At 62.3% G+C, this 20,223-nt stretch overlaps 1 protein-coding gene across 1 annotated transcript in view; it reads right to left on the reverse strand.

Annotated features, from left to right (window-relative positions):
* LOC106581294 (solute carrier family 12 member 9) overlaps nt 1-20,223 on the reverse strand; it is an 86,132-nt gene that overhangs the window by 4,723 nt on the left and 61,186 nt on the right. The window contains exon 11 of the mRNA XM_014163255.3: nt 17,892-18,066. Coding sequence (XP_014018730.3) covers nt 17,892-18,066 — 175 coding nt within the window. The remainder of the gene's footprint in view (nt 1-17,891; nt 18,067-20,223) is intronic.

The raw sequence follows: 20,223 nt of genomic DNA on the forward strand, positions 1-20,223 counted from the left end.
GAGAGAGAGCGAGACGCGAGAGGGAGAGAGAGAGCGAGACGCGAGAGGGAGAGAGAGAGCGAGACGCGAGAGGGAGAGAGAGAGCGAGACGCGAGAGGGAGAGAGAGAGCGAGACGCGAGAGGGAGAGAGAGAGCGAGACGCGAGAGGGAGAGAGAGAGCGAGACGCGAGAGGGAGAGAGAGAGCGAGACGCGAGAGGGAGAGAGAGAGCGAGACGCGAGAGGGAGAGAGAGAGCGAGACGCGAGAGGGAGAGAGAGAGCGAGACGCGAGAGGAGAGCGAGACGCGAGAGGGAGCGAGACGCGAGAGAGAGAGCGAGCGAGACGCGAGAGAGAGCGAGCGAGACGCGAGAGAGAGAGCGAGAGGAGAGCGAGACGCGAGAGAGAGAGCGAGACGCGAGAGGGGAGAGAGAGCGAGACGCGAGAGGGGGAGAGAGAGCGAGACGCGAGAGGGGGAGAGAGAGCGAGACGCGAGAGGGAGAGAGAGAGCGAGACGCGAGAGGGGGAGAGAGAGCGAGACGCGAGAGGGGGAGAGAGAGCGAGACGCGAGAGGGAGAGAGAGAGCGAGACGCGAGAGGGAGAGAGAGAGCGAGACGCGAGAGGGGGAGAGAGAGCGAGACGCGAGAGGGGGAGAGAGAGCGAGACGCGAGAGGGAGAGAGAGAGCGAGACGCGAGAGGGGAGAGAGCGAGACGCGAGAGAGAGAGCGAGACGCAGAGAGAGAGAGCGAGAGCGAGAGGGAGACGCGAGAGGGAGAGAGAGAGCGAGACGCGAGAGGGAGAGCGAGAGGGAGAGAGAGAGCGAGAGAGAGAGCGAGAGAGAGAGCGAGAGAGAGAGCGAGAGGGAGAGAGAGAGCGAGAGGGAGAGAGAGAGCGAGACGCGAGAGGGAGAGCGAGACGCGAGAGAGAGAGCGAGACGCGAGAGAGAGAGCGAGACGCGAGAGGGAGAGAGAGAGCGAGACGCGAGAGGGAGAGAGAGAGCGAGACGCGAGAGGGAGAGAGAGAGCGAGACGCGAGAGGGAGAGCGAGAGCGAGACGCGAGAGGAGAGCGAGACGCGAGAGGGAGAGAGAGAGCGAGACGCGAGAGGGAGAGAGACGCGAGAGAGAGAGCGAGACGCGAGAGGGAGAGAGAGAGCGAGACGCGAGAGGAGAGAGAGCGAGACGCGAGAGGGAGAGAGCGAGCGAGACGCGAGAGAGAGAGAGAGCGAGACGCGAGAGGGAGAGAGAGAGCGAGACGCGAGAGGGAGAGAGAGAGCGAGACGCGAGAGGGAGAGAGAGAGCGAGACGCGAGAGGGAGAGCGAGACGCGAGAGGGAGAGAGAGAGCGAGACGCGAGAGGGAGAGAGAGAGCGAGACGCGAGAGGGAGAGAGAGCGAGACGCGAGAGGGAGAGAGAGAGCGAGACGCGAGAGGGAGAGAGAGAGCGAGACGCGAGAGGGAGAGAGAGAGCGAGACGCGAGAGGGGGAGAGAGAGCGAGACGCGAGAGGGAGAGAGAGAGCGAGACGCGAGAGGGAGAGAGAGAGCGAGACGCGAGAGGGAGAGCGAGACGCGAGAGGGAGAGAGAGAGCGAGACGCGAGAGGGAGAGAGAGAGCGAGACGCGAGAGGGAGAGAGAGCGAGACGCGAGAGGGAGAGCGAGACGCGAGAGGGAGAGCGAGACGCGAGAGGGAGAGAGAGCGAGACGCGAGAGAGAGAGCGAGACGCGAGAGGGAGAGAGAGAGCGAGACGCGAGAGGGAGAGCGAGACGCGAGAGGGAGAGCGAGACGCGAGAGGGAGAGCGAGACGCGAGAGGGAGAGCGAGACGCGAGAGGGAGAGCGAGACGCGAGAGGGAGAGAGAGACGCGAGAGGGAGAGAGAGACGCGAGAGGGAGAGCGAGACGCGAGAGGGAGAGAGAGAGCGAGACGCGAGAGGGAGAGAGAGCGAGACGCGAGAGGGAGAGAGAGAGCGAGACGCGAGAGGGAGAGAGAGAGCGAGACGCGAGAGGGAGAGAGAGAGCGAGACGCGAGAGGGAGAGAGAGAGCGAGACGCGAGAGGGAGAGAGAGCGAGACGCGAGAGGGAGAGAGAGAGCGAGACGCGAGAGGGAGAGAGAGAGCGAGACGCGAGAGGGAGAGAGAGAGCGAGACGCGAGAGGGAGAGAGAGAGCGAGACGCGAGAGGGAGAGCGAGACGCGAGAGGGAGAGAGAGAGCGAGACGCGAGAGGGAGAGAGAGAGCGAGACGCGAGAGGGAGAGAGAGAGCGAGACGCGAGAGGGAGAGCGAGACGCGAGAGGGAGAGCGAGACGCGAGAGGGAGAGCGAGACGCGAGAGGGAGAGCGAGACGCGAGAGGAGAGAGCGAGCGAGACGCGAGAGGGAGAGAGAGAGCGAGACGCGAGAGGGAGAGAGAGAGCGAGACGCGAGAGGGAGAGAGAGAGCGAGACGCGAGAGGGAGAGAGAGAGCGAGACGCGAGAGGGAGAGCGAGACGCGAGAGGGAGAGAGAGAGCGAGACGCGAGAGGGAGAGAGAGAGCGAGACGCGAGAGGGAGAGAGAGAGCGAGACGCGAGAGAGAGAGCGAGACGCGAGAGGGAGAGAGAGACGGGAGAGAGAGAGCGAGACGGGAGAGAGAGAGCGAGACGCGAGAGAGAGAGAGGGAGACGCGAGAGAGAGAGGGAGACGCGAGAGGGAGAGAGAGAGCGCAAGAGAGAGACGCGAGAGAGAGACGCGAGAGAGAGAGGGAGACGCGAGAGGGAGACGCGAGAGAGCGAGAGGGAGAGCGAGAGGGAGAGAGAGCGAGACGCGAGAGGGAGAGCGAGACGCGAGAGGGAGAGCGAGACGCGAGAGGGAGAGCGAGACGCGAGAGGGAGAGAGAGAGCGAGACGCGAGAGGAGAGGAGAGGAGAGCGAGACGCGAGAGGGAGAGAGAGAGCGAGACGCGAGAGGGAGAGAGAGAGCGAGACGCGAGAGGGAGAGCGAGACGCGAGAGGGAGAGAGAGAGCGAGACGCGAGAGGGAGAGCGAGACGCGAGAGGGAGAGAGAGAGCGAGACGCGAGAGGGAGAGAGAGAGCGAGACGCGAGAGGGAGAGAGAGAGCGAGACGCGAGAGGGAGAGAGAGAGCGAGACGCGAGAGGGAGAGAGAGCGAGACGCGAGAGGGAGAGAGAGCGAGACGCGAGAGGGAGAGAGAGAGCGAGACGCGAGAGGAGAGAGCGAGACGCGAGAGAGAGAGAGCGAGACGCGAGAGAGAGAGCGAGCGAGACGCGAGAGGGAGAGAGAGAGCGAGACGCGAGAGGGAGAGAGAGAGCGAGACGCGAGAGAGAGAGCGAGCGAGACGCGAGAGAGAGAGAGAGCGAGACGCGAGAGGGAGAGAGAGAGCGAGACGCGAGAGAGAGAGAGAGCGAGACGCGAGAGGGAGAGAGAGAGCGAGACGCGAGAGAGAGAGAGAGCGAGACGCGAGAGGGAGAGCGAGACGCGAGAGGGAGAGCGAGACGCGAGAGGGAGAGCGAGACGCGAGAGGGAGAGCGAGACGCGAGAGGGAGAGAGAGAGCGAGACGCGAGAGGAGAGAGCGAGACGCGAGAGGGAGAGAGAGAGCGAGACGCGAGAGGGAGAGAGAGAGCGAGACGCGAGAGGGAGAGAGAGAGCGAGACGCGAGAGGGAGAGAGAGAGCGAGACGCGAGAGGGAGAGAGAGAGCGAGACGCGAGAGGGGGAGAGAGAGCGAGACGCGAGAGGGAGAGAGAGAGCGAGACGCGAGAGGGAGAGAGAGAGCGAGACGCGAGAGGGAGAGAGAGAGCGAGACGCGAGAGGGAGAGAGAGAGCGAGACGCGAGAGGGGGAGAGAGAGCGAGACGCGAGAGGGAGAGAGAGAGCGAGACGCGAGAGGGAGAGAGAGAGCGAGACGCGAGAGGGAGAGAGAGAGCGAGACGCGAGAGGGAGAGAGAGAGCGAGACGCGAGAGGGAGAGAGAGAGCGAGACGCGAGAGGGAGAGAGAGAGCGAGACGCGAGAGGGAGAGAGAGAGCGAGACGCGAGAGGGAGAGAGAGAGCGAGACGCGAGAGGGAGAGAGAGAGCGAGACGCGAGAGGGAGAGAGAGAGCGAGACGCGAGAGGGAGAGAGAGAGCGAGACGCGAGAGGGAGAGAGAGAGCGAGACGCGAGAGAGAGAGCGAGACGCGAGAGGGAGAGAGAGAGCGAGACGCGAGAGGGAGAGAGAGAGCGAGACGCGAGAGGGAGAGAGAGAGCGAGACGCGAGAGGGAGAGCGAGACGCGAGAGGGAGAGAGAGAGCGAGACGCGAGAGGGAGAGAGAGAGCGAGACGCGAGAGGGAGAGAGAGCGAGACGCGAGAGGGAGAGAGAGCGAGACGCGAGAGGGAGAGAGAGCGAGACGCGAGAGGGAGAGAGAGAGCGAGACGCGAGAGGGAGAGAGAGAGCGAGACGCGAGAGGGAGAGAGAGAGCGAGAGGGAGAGAGAGACGCGAGAGGGAGAGAGAGAGCGAGACGCGAGAGAGAGAGCGAGAGGGAGAGAGCGAGACGCGAGAGGGAGAGAGAGAGCGAGACGCGAGAGGGAGAGAGAGAGCGAGACGCGAGAGGGAGAGAGAGAGCGAGACGCGAGAGGAGAGAGAGAGCGAGACGCGAGAGGAGAGAGAGAGCGAGACGCGAGAGGAGAGCGAGCGAGACGCGAGAGAGAGAGAGCGAGACGCGAGAGAGAGAGAGCGAGACGCGAGAGAGAGAGAGCGAGACGCGAGAGGAGAGCGAGACGAGACGCGAGAGAGAGAGCGAGACGCGAGAGAGAGAGAGCGAGACGCGAGAGAGAGAGCGAGACGCGAGAGGGAGAGCGAGACGCGAGAGGAGAGCGAGACGCGAGAGAGGAGAGCGAGACGCGAGAGGGGAGAGAGAGCGAGACGCGAGAGGAGAGAGCGAGACGCGAGAGGGAGAGAGAGCGAGACGCGAGAGAGAGAGAGCGAGACGCGAGAGAGAGAGCGAGACGCGAGAGGGAGAGAGAGAGCGAGACGCGAGAGGGAGAGAGAGAGCGAGACGCGAGAGGGGAGAGAGAGCGAGACGCGAGAGGGAGAGAGAGAGCGAGACGCGAGAGGGAGAGAGAGAGCGAGACGCGAGAGGGAGAGAGAGAGCGAGACGCGAGAGGGAGAGAGAGAGCGAGACGCGAGAGGGAGAGAGAGAGCGAGACGCGAGAGGGAGAGAGAGAGCGAGACGCGAGAGGGAGAGAGAGAGCGAGACGCGAGAGGAGAGAGAGAGCGAGACGCGAGAGGGAGAGAGAGCGAGACGCGAGAGGGAGAGAGAGACGCGAGAGAGAGAGCGAGACGCGAGAGAGAGAGCGAGACGCGAGAGAGAGAGCGAGACGCGAGAGGGAGAGAGAGAGCGAGACGAGAGGAGAGGAGAGCGAGACGCGAGAGGGAGAGAGAGCGAGACGCGAGAGAGAGAGCGAGACGCGAGAGGGAGAGAGAGAGCGAGACGCGAGAGGGAGAGAGAGAGCGAGACGCGAGAGGGAGAGAGAGAGCGAGACGCGAGAGGGAGAGAGCGAGACGCGAGAGGGAGAGCGAGACGCGAGAGGGAGAGCGAGACGCGAGAGGGAGAGAGAGAGCGAGACGCGAGAGGAGAGAGAGCGAGACGCGAGAGGGAGAGAGCGAGCGAGACGCGAGAGGAGAGAGCGAGAGCGAGAGGGAGAGAGCGAGCGAGACGCGAGAGAGAGAGCGAGCGAGACGCGAGAGAGAGAGCGAGCGAGACGCGAGAGAGAGAGCGAGCGAGACGCGAGAGGGAGAGAGCGAGCGAGACGCGAGAGAGAGAGCGAGCGAGACGCGAGAGAGAGAGAGCGAGACGCGAGAGAGAGAGAGCGAGACGCGAGAGGGAGAGCGAGACGCGAGAGGGAGAGAGAGAGCGAGACGCGAGAGGGAGAGAGAGAGCGAGACGCGAGAGGGAGAGAGAGAGCGAGACGCGAGAGGGAGAGAGAGAGCGAGACGCGAGAGGGAGAGAGAGAGCGAGACGCGAGAGGGAGAGAGAGAGCGAGACGCGAGAGGGAGAGAGAGCGAGACGCGAGAGGGAGAGCGAGACGCGAGAGGGAGAGAGAGAGCGAGACGCGAGAGGGGAGAGAGAGCGAGACGCGAGAGGGAGAGAGAGAGCGAGACGCGAGAGGGGAGAGAGAGCGAGACGCGAGAGGGGAGAGAGAGCGAGACGCGAGAGGGGAGAGAGAGCGAGACGCGAGAGGGAGAGAGAGCGAGACGCGAGAGGGAGAGAGAGAGCGAGACGCGAGAGGGAGAGAGAGAGCGAGACGCGAGAGGGAGAGAGAGAGCGAGACGCGAGAGGAGAGAGAGCGAGACGCGAGAGGGAGAGAGAGAGCGAGAGAGAGAGCGAGAGAGCGAGACGCGAGAGGGAGAGAGAGAGCGAGACGCGCGAGAGAGAGCGAGACGCGCGAGAGGAGAGAGCGAGCGAGCGAGACGCGAGAGAGAGAGCGCGCGAGAGAGAGAGCGAGCGAGAGCGAGAGAGACGCGAGAGGGAGAGAGAGACGCGAGAGGGAGAGAGACGCGAGAGCGAGAGGAGAGAGAGCGAGACGCGAGAGGGAGAGGAGCGAGACGCGAGAGGGGAGAGGAGCGAGACGCGAGAGGGAGAGAGAGAGCGAGACGCGAGAGGGAGAGAGAGAGCGAGACGCGAGAGGGAGAGAGCGAGCGAGACGCGAGAGGGAGAGAGAGAGCGAGACGCGAGAGGGAGAGAGAGCGAGAGCGGAGAGAGAGAGCGAGAGCGAGAGGAGAGAGAGCGAGACGCGAGAGGGAGAGAGCGAGACGCGAGAGGGAGAGAGCGAGACGCGAGAGGGAGAGAGAGAGCGAGACGCGAGAGGGGAGAGAGAGCGAGACGCGAGAGGGAGAGAGCGAGCGAGAGCGAGAGAGAGAGAGCGAGACGCGAGAGGGAGAGAGCGAGCGAGAGCGAGAGAGAGAGAGAGCGAGACGCGAGAGGGAGAGAGAGCGAGACGCGAGAGGGAGAGAGCGAGACGCGAGAGGGGAGAGAGAGCGAGACGCGAGAGGGGGAGAGAGAGCGAGACGCGAGAGGGAGAGAGAGAGCGAGACGCGAGAGGGAGAGAGAGAGCGAGACGCGAGAGGGAGAGAGAGAGCGAGACGCGAGAGGGAGAGAGAGACGCGAGAGGGAGAGAGCGAGACGCGAGAGGGAGAGAGAGCGAGACGCGAGAGGGAGAGAGAGCGAGACGCGAGAGGGAGAGAGAGCGAGACGCGAGAGGGAGAGAGAGAGCGAGACGCGAGAGGGAGAGAGAGCGAGCGAGAGGGAGAGAGAGAGCGAGACGCGAGAGGGAGAGAGAGAGCGAGACGCGAGAGGGAGAGAGAGAGCGAGACGCGAGAGGGAGAGAGAGAGCGAGACGCGAGAGGGGAGAGAGAGCGAGACGCGAGAGGGGAGAGAGAGCGAGACGCGAGAGGGAGAGAGAGAGCGAGACGCGAGAGGGAGAGAGAGAGCGAGACGCGAGAGGGAGAGAGAGAGCGAGACGCGAGAGGGAGAGAGAGAGCGAGACGCGAGAGGGAGAGAGAGAGCGAGACGCGAGAGGGAGAGAGAGAGCGAGACGCGAGAGGGAGAGAGAGAGCGAGACGCGAGAGGGGGAGAGAGAGCGAGACGCGAGAGGGGGAGAGAGAGCGAGACGCGAGAGGGGGAGAGAGAGCGAGACGCGAGAGGGGGAGAGAGAGCGAGACGCGAGAGGGGGAGAGAGAGCGAGACGCGAGAGGGAGAGAGCGAGACGCGGAGAGAGAGAGCGCGAGAGGGGGAGAGAGAGCGAGACGCGAGAGGGAGAGACGAGACGCGAGAGGGAGAGAGAGACGCGAGAGGGAGCGAGAGACGCGAGAGGGAGCGAGAGAGACGCGAGAGGGAGAGAGAGGGAGACGCGAGAGGGGAGAGAGGAGACGCGAGAGGGAGAGAGAGGGAGACGCGAGAGGGAGAGCGAGAGCGAGAGGAGACGCGAGAGGAGAGCGAGGAGACGGAGAGCGAGGAGACGCGAGAGAGAGAGAGCGAGAGAGCGAGACGCGAGAGGGAGAGAGCGAGCGAGACGCGAGAGGGAGAGAGCGAGCGAGCGAGACGCGAGAGGGAGAGAGCGAGCGAGCGAGACGCGAGAGTGAGAGAGCGAGCGAGCGAGACGCGAGAGGGAGAGAGCGAGCGAGCGAGACGCGAGAGGGAGAGAGCGAGCGAGCGAGACGCGAGAGGGAGAGAGCGAGACGCGAGAGGGGGAGAGAGAGCGAGACGCGAGAGGGGGAGAGAGAGCGAGACGCGAGAGGGGGAGAGAGAGCGAGACGCGAGAGGGGGAGAGAGAGCGAGAGGCGAGAGGGAGAGAGCGAGACGCGAGAGGGAGAGAGCGAGAGAGCGAGACGCGAGAGGGGGAGAGAGAGCGAGACGCGAGAGGGGGAGAGAGAGCGAGACGCGAGAGGGGGAGAGAGAGCGAGACGCGAGAGGGGGAGAGAGAGCGAGACGCGAGAGGGGGAGAGAGAGCGAGACGCGAGAGGGGGAGAGAGAGCGAGACGCGAGAGGGGGAGAGAGAGCGAGACGCGAGAGGGGGAGAGAGAGCGAGACGCGAGAGGGGGAGAGAGAGCGAGACGCGAGAGGGGGAGAGAGAGCGAGACGCGAGAGGGGGAGAGAGAGCGAGACGCGAGAGGGGGAGAGAGAGCGAGACGCGAGAGGGGGAGAGAGAGCGAGACGCGAGAGGGGGAGAGAGAGCGAGACGCGAGAGGGGGAGAGAGAGAGAGACGCGAGAGGGGGAGAGAGAGAGACGCGAGAGGGGGAGAGAGAGAGACGCGAGAGGGGGAGAGAGAGAGAGACGCGAGAGGGGGAGAGAGAGAGACGCGAGATGGGGAGAGAGAGAGAGACGCGAGAGGGGGAGAGGGAGCGAGACGCGAGAGGGGAAGAGGGAGCGAGACGCGAGAGGGGGAGAGGGAGCGAGACGCGAGAGGGGGAGAGGGAGCGAGACGCGAGAGGGGGAGAGGGAGCGAGACGCGAGAGGGGGAGAGGGAGCGAGACGCGAGAGGGGGAGAGGGAGCGAGACGCGAGAGGGGGAGAGAGAGCGAGACGCGAGAGGGGGAGAGAGAGCGAGACGCGAGAGGGGGAGAGAGCGAGACGCGAGAGGGGGAGAGAGCGAGACGCGAGAGGGGGAGAGAGAGCGAGACGCGAGAGGGGGAGAGAGAGCGAGACGCGAGAGGGAGAGAGAGAGGGAGACGCGAGAGGGCGACGCGAGAGGGCGACGCGAGAGGGCGACGCGAGAGGGAGACGCGAGAGGGAGACGCGAGAGGGAGACGCGAGAGGGAGACGCGAGAGGGAGACGCGAGAGGGAGACGCGAGAGGGAGACGCGAGAGGGAGACGCGAGAGGGAGACGCGAGAGGGAGACGCGCGAGAGGGAGACGGAGAGAGGAGAGACGCGAGAGAGGAGACGCGAGAGGGAGGAGAGGGAGACGCAGAGGGAGAGCGAGACGCGAGAGAGGCGAGCGAGACGCGAGAGGGGGAGAGAGAGCGAGACGCGAGAGGGGGAGAGCGAGCGAGACGCGAGAGGGGGAGAGAGAGCGAGACGCGAGAGGGGGAGAGAGAGCGAGACGCGAGAGGGGGAGAGAGAGCGAGACGCGAGAGGGGGAGAGAGAGCGAGACGCGAGAGGGGGAGAGAGAGCGAGACGCGAGAGGGGGAGAGAGAGCGAGACGCGAGAGGGGGAGAGAGAGCGAGACGCGAGAGGGGGAGAGAGAGCGAGACGCGAGAGGGGGAGAGAGAGCGAGACGCGAGAGGGGGAGAGAGAGCGAGACGCGAGAGGGGAGAGAGAGCGAGACGCGAGAGGGGGAGAGAGAGCGAGACGCGAGAGGGGGAGAGAGAGCGAGACGCGAGAGGGGGAGAGAGAGCGAGACGCGAGAGGGGGAGAGAGAGCGAGACGCGAGAGGGGGAGAGAGAGCGAGACGCGAGAGGGGGAGAGAGAGCGAGACGCGAGAGGGGGAGAGAGAGCGAGACGCGAGAGGGGGAGAGAGAGCGAGACGCGAGAGGGGGAGAGAGAGCGAGACGCGAGAGGGGGAGAGAGAGCGAGACGCGAGAGGGGGAGAGCGAGCGAGACGCGAGAGGGAGAGCGAGCGAGACGCGAGAGAGCGAGCGAGACGCGAGAGAGCGAGCGAGACGGGAGAGAGCGAGCGAGACGGGAGAGAGCGAGCGAGACGCGAGAGGGAGAGAGCGAGCGAGACGCGAGAGGGAGAGAGCGAGCGAGACGCGAGAGGGAGAGAGCGAGCGAGCGAGACGCGAGAGGGAGAGAGCGAGCGAGCGAGACGCGAGAGGGAGAGAGCGAGCGAGCGAGACGCGAGAGGGAGAGAGCGAGCGAGCGAGACGCGAGAGCGAGCGAGCGAAACGCGAGAGGGAGAGAGCGAGACGCGAGAGGGATAGAGCGAGACGCGAGAGGGAGAGAGCGAGCGAGACGCGAGAGGGGGAGAGCGAGCGAGACGCGAGAGGGGGAGAGCGAGCGAGACGCGAGAGGGGGAGAGCGAGCGAGACGCGAGAGGGGGAGAGCGAGCGAGACGCGAGAGGGGGAGAGCGAGCGAGACGCGAGAGGGGGAGAGCGAGCGAGACGCGAGAGGGGGAGAGAGAGCGAGACGCGAGAGGGGGAGAGAGAGCGAGACGCGAGAGGGGGAGAGAGAGCGAGACGCGAGAGGGGGAGAGAGAGCGAGACGCGAGAGGGGGAGAGAGAGCGAGACGCGAGAGGGGGAGAGAGAGCGAGACGCGAGAGGGGGAGAGAGAGCGAGACGCGAGAGGGGGAGAGAGAGCGAGACGCGAGAGGGGGAGAGAGAGCGAGACGCGAGAGGGGGAGAGAGAGCGAGACGCGAGAGGGGGAGAGAGAGCGAGACGCGAGAGGGGGAGAGAGAGCGCGACGCGAGAGGGGGAGAGAGAGCGCGACGCGAGAGGGGGAGAGAGAGCGAGACGCGAGAGGGGGAGAGAGAGCGAGACGCGAGAGGGGAGAGAGAGGGAGACGCGAGAGAGAGAGGGAGACGCGAGAGGGAGACGCGAGAGGGAGACGCGAGAGGGAGACGCGAGAGGGAGACGCGAGAGGGAGACGCGAGAGGGAGACGCGAGAGAGGGAGACGCGAGAGAGGGAGACGCGAGAGAGGGAGGGAGACGCGAGAGAGGGAGGGAGACGCGAGAGAGGGAGGGAGACGCGAGAGAGGGAGGGAGACGCGAGAGAGGGAGGGAGACGCGAGAGAGAGAGGGAGACGCGAGAGAGAGAGGGAGACGCGAGAGAGAGAGGGAGACGCGAGAGAGAGAGGGAGACGCGAGAGAGAGAGGGAGACGCGAGAGAGAGAGGGAGACGCGAGAGAGAGAGGGAGACGCGAGAGAGAGACGCGAGAGAGAGAGGGAGACGCGAGAGGGAGAGAGAGAGGGAGACGCAAGAGGGAGACGCGAGAGAGAGACGCGAGAGAGACGCGAGAGAGACGCGAGAGAGAGAGGGAGACGCGAGAGGGAGAGAGAGAGCGAGAGGGAGAGAGAGAGCGAGACGCGAGAGGGAGAGAGAGAGCGAGACGCGAGACGGAGAGAGAGAGCGAGACGCGAGACGGAGAGAGAGAGCGAGACGGAGAGAGAGAGCGAGACGGAGAGAGAGAGCGAGACGCGAGAGGGAGAGAGAGAGCGAGACGCGAGAGGGAGAGAGAGAGCGAGACGCGAGAGGGAGAGAGAGCGAGACGCGAGAGGGAGAGAGAGAGAGCGAGACGCGAGAGGGAGAGAGAGAGCGAGACGCGAGAGGAGAGAGCGAGACGCGAGAGGGAGAGAGAGAGCGAGACGCGAGAGGGAGAGAGAGAGCGAGACGCGAGAGGGAGAGAGAGAGCGAGACGCGAGAGGGAGAGAGCGAGACGCGAGAGGGAGAGAGAGAGCGAGACGCGAGAGGGAGAGAGAGAGCGAGACGCGAGAGAGAGCGAGAGAGCGAGACGCGAGAGCGAGACGAGAGCGAGAAAGAGAGCGAGAGAGCGAGAGAGAGAGCGAGACGCGCAGGAGGGAGAGAGAGAGAGCGAGACGCGCAGGAGGGAGAGAGAGAGAACGAGACGCGCAGGAGGGAGAGAGAGAGAACGAGACGCGCAGGAGGGAGAGAGAACGAGACGCGCAGGAGGGAGAGAGAGAGAACGAGACGCGTAGGAGGGAGAGAGAGAGAGCGAGACGCGAGAGGGAGAGAGCGAGACGCGAGAGGGAGAGAGAGAGAGCGAGACGCGAGAGGGAGAGAGAGAGAGCGAGACGCGAGAGGGAGAGAGAGAGAGCGAGACGCGAGAGGGAGAGAGAGAGAGCGAGACGCGAGAGGGAGAGAGAGAGAGCGAGACGCGAGAGGGAGAGAGAGAGAGCGAGACGCGAGAGGGAGAGAGAGAGAGCGAGACGCGAGAGGGAGAGAGAGCGAGACGCGAGAGGGAGAGAGAGCGAGACGCGAGAGGGAGAGAGAGCGAGACGCGAGAGGGAGAGAGAGCGAGACGCGAGAGGGCGAGAGAGCGAGACGCGAGAGGGAGAGAGAGCGAGACGCGAGAGGGAGAGAGAGCGAGACGCGAGAGGGAGAGAGAGCGAGACGCGAGAGGGAGAGAGAGCGAGACGCGAGAGGGAGAGAGAGCGAGACGCGAGAGGGAGAGAGAGCGAGACGCGAGAGGGAGAGAGAGCGAGACGCGAGAGGGAGAGAGAGCGAGACGCGAGAGGGAGAGAGAGCGAGACGCGAGAGGGAGAGAGAGCGAGACGCGAGAGGGAGAGAGAGCGAGACGCGAGAGGGAGAGAGAGCGAGACGCGAGAGGGAGAGAGAGCGAGACGCGAGAGGGAGAGAGAGCGAGACGCGAGAGGGAGAGAGAGCGAGACGCGAGAGGGAGAGAGAGCGAGACGCGAGAGGGAGAGAGAGCGAGACGCGAGAGGGAGAGAGAGCGAGACGCGAGAGGGAGAGAGAGCGAGACGCGAGAGGGAGAGAGAGCGAGACGCGAGAGGGAGAGAGAGCGAGACGCGAGAGGGAGAGAGAGCGAGACGCGAGAGGGAGAGAGAGCGAGACGCGAGAGGGAGAGAGAGCGAGACGCGAGAGGGAGAGAGAGCGAGACGCGAGAGGGAGACGCGAGAGGGAGAGAGAGCGAGACGCGAGAGGGAGAGAGAGCGAGACGCGAGAGGGAGAGAGAGCGAGACGCGAGAGGGAGAGAGAGCGAGACGCGAGAGGGAGAGAGAGCGAGACGCGAGAGGGAGAGAGAGAGCGAGACGCGAGAGGGAGAGAGAGCGAGACGCGAGAGGGGAGAGAGAGCGAGACGCGAGAGGGAGAGAGAGAGCGAGACGCGAGAGGGAGAGAGAGCGAGACGCGAGAGGGAGAGAGAGCGAGACGCGAGAGGGAGAGAGAGCGAGACGCGAGAGGGAGAGAGAGCGAGACGCGAGAGGGAGAGAGAGAGCGAGACGCGAGAGGGAGAGAGAGAGAGAGCGAGAGAGCGAGAGCGAGACGCGAGAGGGAGAGAGAGAGCGAGACGCGAGAGGGAGAGAGAGAGCGAGACGCGAGAGGGAGAGAGAGGAGAGCGAGACGCGAGAGGGAGAGAGCGAGAGAGCGAGACGCGAGAGGGAGAGAGAGAGCGAGACGCGAGAGGGAGAGAGAGAGCGAGACCGAGGAGGGAGAGAGAGAGAGCGAGACGCGAGAGGGAGAGAGAGAGCGAGACGCGAGAGGGAGGAGAGAGAGCGAGACGCGAGAGGGAGAGAGAGAGCGAGACGCGAGAGGGAGAGAGAGAGCGAGACGCGAGAGGAGAGAGAGAGAGCGAGACGCGAGAGGAGAGAGAGAGCGGGACGCGAGAGGGAGAGAGAGAGCGGGACGCGAGGAGGGAGAGAGCGAGACGCGAGAGGGAGAGGAGAGCGAGACGCGAGAGGGAGAGAGAGAGCGAGACGCGAGAGGGAGAGAGAGAGCGAGACGCGAGAGGGAGAGAGAGAGCGAGACGCGAGAGGGAGAGAGAGCGAGACGCGAGAGGGAGAGAGAGCGAGACGCGAGAGGGAGAGAGAGCGAGACGCGAGAGGGAGAGAGAGCGAGACGCGAGAGGGAGAGAGAGCGAGACGCGAGAGGGAGAGAGAGCGAGACGCGAGAGGGAGAGAGAGAGCGAGACGCGAGAGGGAGAGAGAGAGCGAGACGCGAGAGGGAGAGAGAGAGCGAGACGCGAGAGGGAGAGAGAGAGCGAGACGCGAGAGGGAGAGGGAGAGAGAGAGCGAGACGCGAGAGGGAGAGAGAGAGCGAGACGCGAGAGGGAGAGAGAGAGCGAGACGCGAGAGGGAGAGAGAGAGCGAGACGCGAGAGGGAGAGAGAGAGCGAGACGCGAGAGGGAGAGAGAGAGCGAGACGCGAGAGGGAGAGAGAGAGCGAGACGCGAGAGGGAGAGAGAGAGCGAGACGCGAGAGGGAGAGAGAGAGCGAGACGCGAGAGGGAGAGAGAGAGCGAGACGCGAGAGGGAGAGAGAGAGCGAGACGCGAGAGGGAGAGAGAGAGCGAGACGCGAGAGGGAGAGAGCGTGAGGCGAGAGGGAGAGAGCGGAGGCGAGAGGGAGAGCGAGAGAGAGAGCGAGACGCGAGAGGGAGAGAGAGAGAGAGAGCGAGACGCGAGAGGGAGAGAGAGAGCGAGACGCGAGAGGGAGAGAGAGAGCGAGACGCGAGAGGGAGAGAGAGAGAGCGAGACGCGAGAGAGAGAGAGAGCGAGACGCGAGAGAGAGAGAGAGCGAGACGCGAGAGAGAGAGAGAGAGCGAGACGCGAGAGGGAGAGAGAGAGCGAGACGCGAGAGGGAGAGAGAGAGCGAGACGCGAGAGGGAGAGAGAGAGCGAGACGCGAGAGGGAGAGAGAGCGAGACGCGAGAGGGAGAGAGAGAGCGAGACGCGAGAGGGAGAGAGAGAGCGAGACGCGAGAGGGAGAGAGAGAGAGAGAGCGAGAGGGAGAGAGAGAGCGAGACGCGAGAGGGAGAGAGAGAGCGAGACGCGAGAGGGAGAGAGAGAGCGAGAGGGAGAGGGAGAGAGAGAGCGAGACGCGAGAGGGAGAGGGAGAGAGAGAGCGAGAGGGAGAGAGAGAGAGCGAGACGCGTAGGAGGGAGAGAGAGAGAGCGAGACGCGTAGGAGGGAGAGAGAGAGAGAGCGAGACGCGTAGGAGGGAGAGAGAGAGAGAGCGAGACGCGTAGGAGGGAGAGAGAGAGAGCGAGACGCGTAGGAGGGAGAGAGAGAGAGCGAGACGCGTAGGAGGGAGAGAGAGAGAGCGGGACGCGTAGGAGGGAGAGAGAGAGAGCGGGACGCGTAGGAGGGAGAGAGCGAGACGCGTAGGAGGGAGAGAGCGAGACGCGTAGGAGGGAGAGAGCGAGACGCGTAGGAGGGAGAGAGAGAGAGCGAGACACGTAGGAGGGAGAGAGAGAGAGCGAGACGCGTAGGAGGGAGAGAGAGAGAGCGAGACGCGAGAGGGAGAGAGAGCGAGACGCGAGAGGGAGAGAGAGCGAGACGCGAGAGGGAGAGAGAGCGAGACGCGAGAGGGAGAGAGAGCGAGACGCGAGAGGGAGAGAGAGCGAGACGCGAGAGGGAGAGAGAGCGAGACGCGAGAGGGAGAGAGAGCGAGACGCGAGAGGGAGAGAGAGAGCGAGACGCGAGAGGGAGAGAGAGAGCGAGACGCGAGAGGGAGAGAGAGAGCGAGACGCGAGAGGGAGAGAGAGAGCGAGACGCGAGAGGGAGAGAGAGAGCGAGACGCGAGAGGGAGAGAGAGAGCGAGACGCGAGAGGGAGAGAGAGAGCGAGACGCGAGAGGGAGAGAGAGAGCGAGACGCGAGAGGGAGAGAGAGAGCGAGACGCGAGAGGGAGAGAGAGAGCGAGACGCGAGAGGGAGAGAGAGAGCGAGACGCGAGAGGGAGAGAGAGAGCGAGACGCGAGAGGGAGAGAGAGAGCGAGACGCGAGAGGGAGAGAGAGAGCGAGACGCGAGAGGGAGAGAGAGAGCGAGACGCGAGAGGGAGAGAGAGAGCGAGACGCGAGAGGGAGAGAGAGAGCGAGACGCGAGAGGGAGAGAGAGAGCGAGACGCGAGAGGGAGAGAGCGTGAGGCGAGAGGGAGAGCGAGAGAGAGAGCGAGACGCGAGAGGGAGAGAGAGAGAGAGAGCGAGACGCGAGAGGGAGAGAGAGAGAGAGCGAGAGGCAAGAGGGAGAGAGAGAGCGAGACGCGAGAGGGAGAGAGAGAGAGCGAGACGCGAGAGAGAGAGAGAGCGAGACGCGAGAGAGAGAGAGAGCGAGACGCGAGAGAGAGAGAGAGAGCGAGACGCGAGAGGGAGAGAGAGAGCGAGACGCGAGAGGGAGAGAGAGAGCGAGACGCGAGAGGGAGAGAGAGAGCGAGACGCGAGAGGGAGAGAGAGCGAGACGCGAGAGGGAGAGAGAGAGCGAGACGCGAGAGGGAGAGAGAGAGCGAGACGCGAGAGGGAGAGAGAGAGAGAGAGCGAGAGGGAGAGAGAGAGCGAGACGCGAGAGGGAGAGCGAGAGCGAGACGCGAGAGGGAGAGAGAGAGCGAGAGGGAGAGGGAGAGAGAGAGCAAGACGCGAGAGGGAGAGGGAGAGAGAGAGCGAGAGGGAGAGAGAGAGCGAGACGCGAGAGGGAGAGAGAGAGCGAGACGCGAAAGGGAGAGAGCGAGCGAGCGAGACGCGAGAGGGAGAAAGAGAGCGAGCGAGACGCGAGAGGGAGAAAGAGAGCGAGCGAGACGCGAGAGAGCGAGCGAGACGCGAGAGAGCGAGCGAGACGCGAGAGAGCGAGCGAGACGCGAGAGAGCGAGCGAGACGCGAGAGAGCGAGCGAGACGCGAGAGAGCGAGCGAGACAGCGAGATGCGAGAGAGAGCGAGCGAGAGCGAGAGCGAGCGAGAGGCGTAGGAGGGAGAGAGAGAGAGCGAGACGCGTAGGCGGGAGAGAGAGAGAGCGAGACGCGTAGGCGGGAGAGAGAGAGCGAGACGCGTAGGCGGGAGAGAGAGAGAGCGAGACGCGTAGGCGGGAGAGAGAGAGAGCGAGACGCGTAGGAGGGAGAGAGAGCGAGACGCGTAGGAGGGAGAGAGAGAGCGAGACGCGTAGGAGGGAGAGAGAGAGCGAGACGCGTAGGAGGGAGAGAGAGAGCGAGACGCGTAGGAGGGAGAGAGAGAGCGAGACGCGTAGGAGGGAGAGAGAGAGCGAGACGCGTAGGAGGGAGAGAGAGAGCGAGACGCGTAGGAGGGAGAGAGAGAGCGAGACGCGTAGGAGGGAGAGAGAGAGAGCGAGACGCGTAGGCGGGAGAGAGAGCGAGACGCGTAGGAGGGAGAGAGCGAGACGCGTAGGAGGGAGAGAGCGAGACGCGTAGGAGGGAGAGAGAGAGAGCGAGACGCGTAGGAGGGAGAGAGAGCGAGACGCGTAGGAGGGAGAGAGAGAGCGAGACGCGTAGGAGGGAGAGAGAGAGAGCGAGACGCGTAGGAGGGAGGGAGAGAGAGAGCGAGACGCGTAGGAGGGAGGGAGAGAGAGAGCGAGACGCGTAGGAGGGAGGGAGAGAGAGAGCGAGACGCGTAGGAGGGAGGGAGAGAGAGAGAGAGAGCGAGACGCGTAGGAGGGAGGGAGAGAGAGAGAGCGAGACGCGTAGGAGGGAGAGAGAGAGAGCGAGACGCGTAGGAGAGTTAGAGAGAGCGAGACGCACGCGAGAGAGCAATCACTGTCAGAGCAAACCATTTCCATGAACAAATAAACTTCACACACTGGTAAGCAGCCTGGCTTACCACACATATAACTTTAGTTACTGTACTAGCCAAGTCAGAGACATACTTCTTCAAACATTGGTTTGACATCAACCCAGTCTAACACAATTCCACTAGACATTCACCAACAAGCCTGAACTGTGATGGATGACGGAGGTATTCAGCCACTCTGGGAGAATAATGGAAGGGAAACGTAAAATGCTTCTTTATTCTTAAAAAGCCAACGTCTCCGTGTGTTCTCTTACCCAGGTCTCCTAGCTGTACATGTCCCAGGACATAGAGACCACTCTTCTTGATGTCGTTGATGAAGGTGATGAGACCTACATTGCTACGGGGGTTAGATACCATCAGCAACACCTGGGGTCTCCAGAACTTCACATGGTCCTTACGCACGTCCAACATCAACAGGTACTTACGCACCTGGAGGGAGAGAGCGAGAGTTACATTACAACAGAGCTGTATACTGTATTCTCTATAGCAGTGGATCCAAACCTTTTTTCGGTTACTGTACCACTAGCTGAATTTTGCTCTGCCCGGAGTACCCCCTCAAACATTTTACCAGTAGGCCTATGGTCTCATGAGCCTTCAAGTACCCCCTGTAGATAGGCCAAGTACTCCCAGGGGTCCTATTACCCATGGTTAGGAACCAATGATCTATACTGCACACACAATAGTTATCAGGACTCGAATGCTAATTGGTAGCAACATGGTTGTAGGATCATAATTTGACCTATATTGTCACAGCAAAATAATCCTGCCGGAACAGGAATTACATTTTTGGCCAAAATTTTGCTTTATCGATGGTTAGGCTATTAGCTGGCCAAAAGTAGACTACATGAAAAGTGCAATACTGTTAATATAACAATGTGTTAATGTGGGCTTTAACCTCTATGGGCTAGGTGGGCTACTCAACAGCCAGTGTAATCCCGTGGCGCGATATTCAAATACCTCAAAAATGCAAAAACTAAAATTTTTCAATCATATGACTATAAAATAGTCATTTTAAAGACAAGACTCGTTAATCTAACCACACTGTCCGATTTCAAAAAGGCTTTACAACGAAAGCAAAACATTAGATTATGTCAGCAGAGTACCCAGCCAGAAATAATCAGACACCCATTTTTCAAGCTAGCATATGTCACATAAACCCAAACCACAGCTAAATGCAGCACTAACCTTTGATGATCTTCATCAGATGACAACCCTAGGACATTATGTTATACAATACATGCATGTTTTGTTCAATAACAGACTGGAAGCTTCAAAAGGAGGGTGGTGCTAGGAATCATTGTTCTTCCTCTGTCAACCATGGTTACCTGCAAGGAAACACGTGCCGTCATCATTGCTTTGCACAAAAAGGGCTTCACAGGCAAGGATATTGCTGCCAGTAAGATTGCACCTAAATCAACCATTTATTGGATCATCAAGATCTTCAAAGGAGAGCACTTCAATTGTTGTGAAGAAGGCTTCAGGGCGCCCAAGAAAGTCCAGCAAGCGCCAGGACCATCTCTTAAAGTTGATTCAGCTGCGGGATCGGGGCACCACCAGTACAGAGCTTGCTCAGGAATGGCAGCAGGCAGGTGTGAGTGCATCTGCACGCACAGTGAGGCAAAGACTTTTGGAGGATGGCCTGGTGTCAAGAAGGGCAGCAAAGAAGACACTTCTCTCTACGAAAAACATCAGTGACAGACTGATATTCTGCAAAAGGTACCGGGATTGGACTGCTGAGGACTGGGGTAAAGTCATTTTCTCTGATGAATCCCCTTTCCGATTGTTTGGGGCATCCGGAAAAAAGCTTGTCTGGAGAAGACAAGGTGAGCGCTACCATCAGTCCTGTGTCATGCCAACAGTAAAGCATCCTGACACCATTCATGTGTGGGGTTGCTTCTCAGCCAAGGGATTGGGCTCACTCACAATTTTGCCTAAGAACACAGCCATGAATAAAAACTCCCAACCATCCAGGAACAGTTTGGTGACGAACAATGCTTTGATGGAGCACCTTGCCATAAGGCAAAAGTGTTAAGTGGCTCGGGGAACAAAATATCAATATTTTTGGGTCCATGGCCAGGAAACTCCCCAGACCTTAATTCCATTGAGAACTTGTGGTCAATCCTCAAGAGGTGGTTGGACAAACAAAAACCCACAAATTCTGACAAACTCCAAGCATTGATTATGCAAGAATGGGCTGCCATCAGTCAGGATGTGGCCCAGAAGTTAATTGACAGAATGCCAGGGCGGATTGCAGAGGTCTTGAAAAAGAAGGGTCAACACTGCAAATATTGACTCTTTGCATCAACTTCATGCAACTGTCAATAAAAGCCTTTGACACTTATGAAATGCTTGTAATTATACGTCAGTATTCCATAGTAACATCTGACAAAAATATCTAAAGACACTGAGGCAGCAGACTTTGTGAAAATGTATATTTGTGTCATTCTCAAAACTTTTGGCCCCGACTGTACATTATGTATATGTATGGTATAACAACAAACCACAGAGGAGTTGGCTAAATCACAAACAGATCCGGTTACCACTGGCAACTAGAAACCATGGTGTACATGGCTTAAGTTGGCCACT

The sequence above is a fragment of the Salmo salar genome, chromosome 20 (genome assembly GCF_965601325.2).
Source record: "Salmo salar chromosome 20, fSalSal1, whole genome shotgun sequence".
Classification (NCBI taxonomy): Eukaryota; Metazoa; Chordata; class Actinopteri; order Salmoniformes; family Salmonidae; genus Salmo; species Salmo salar.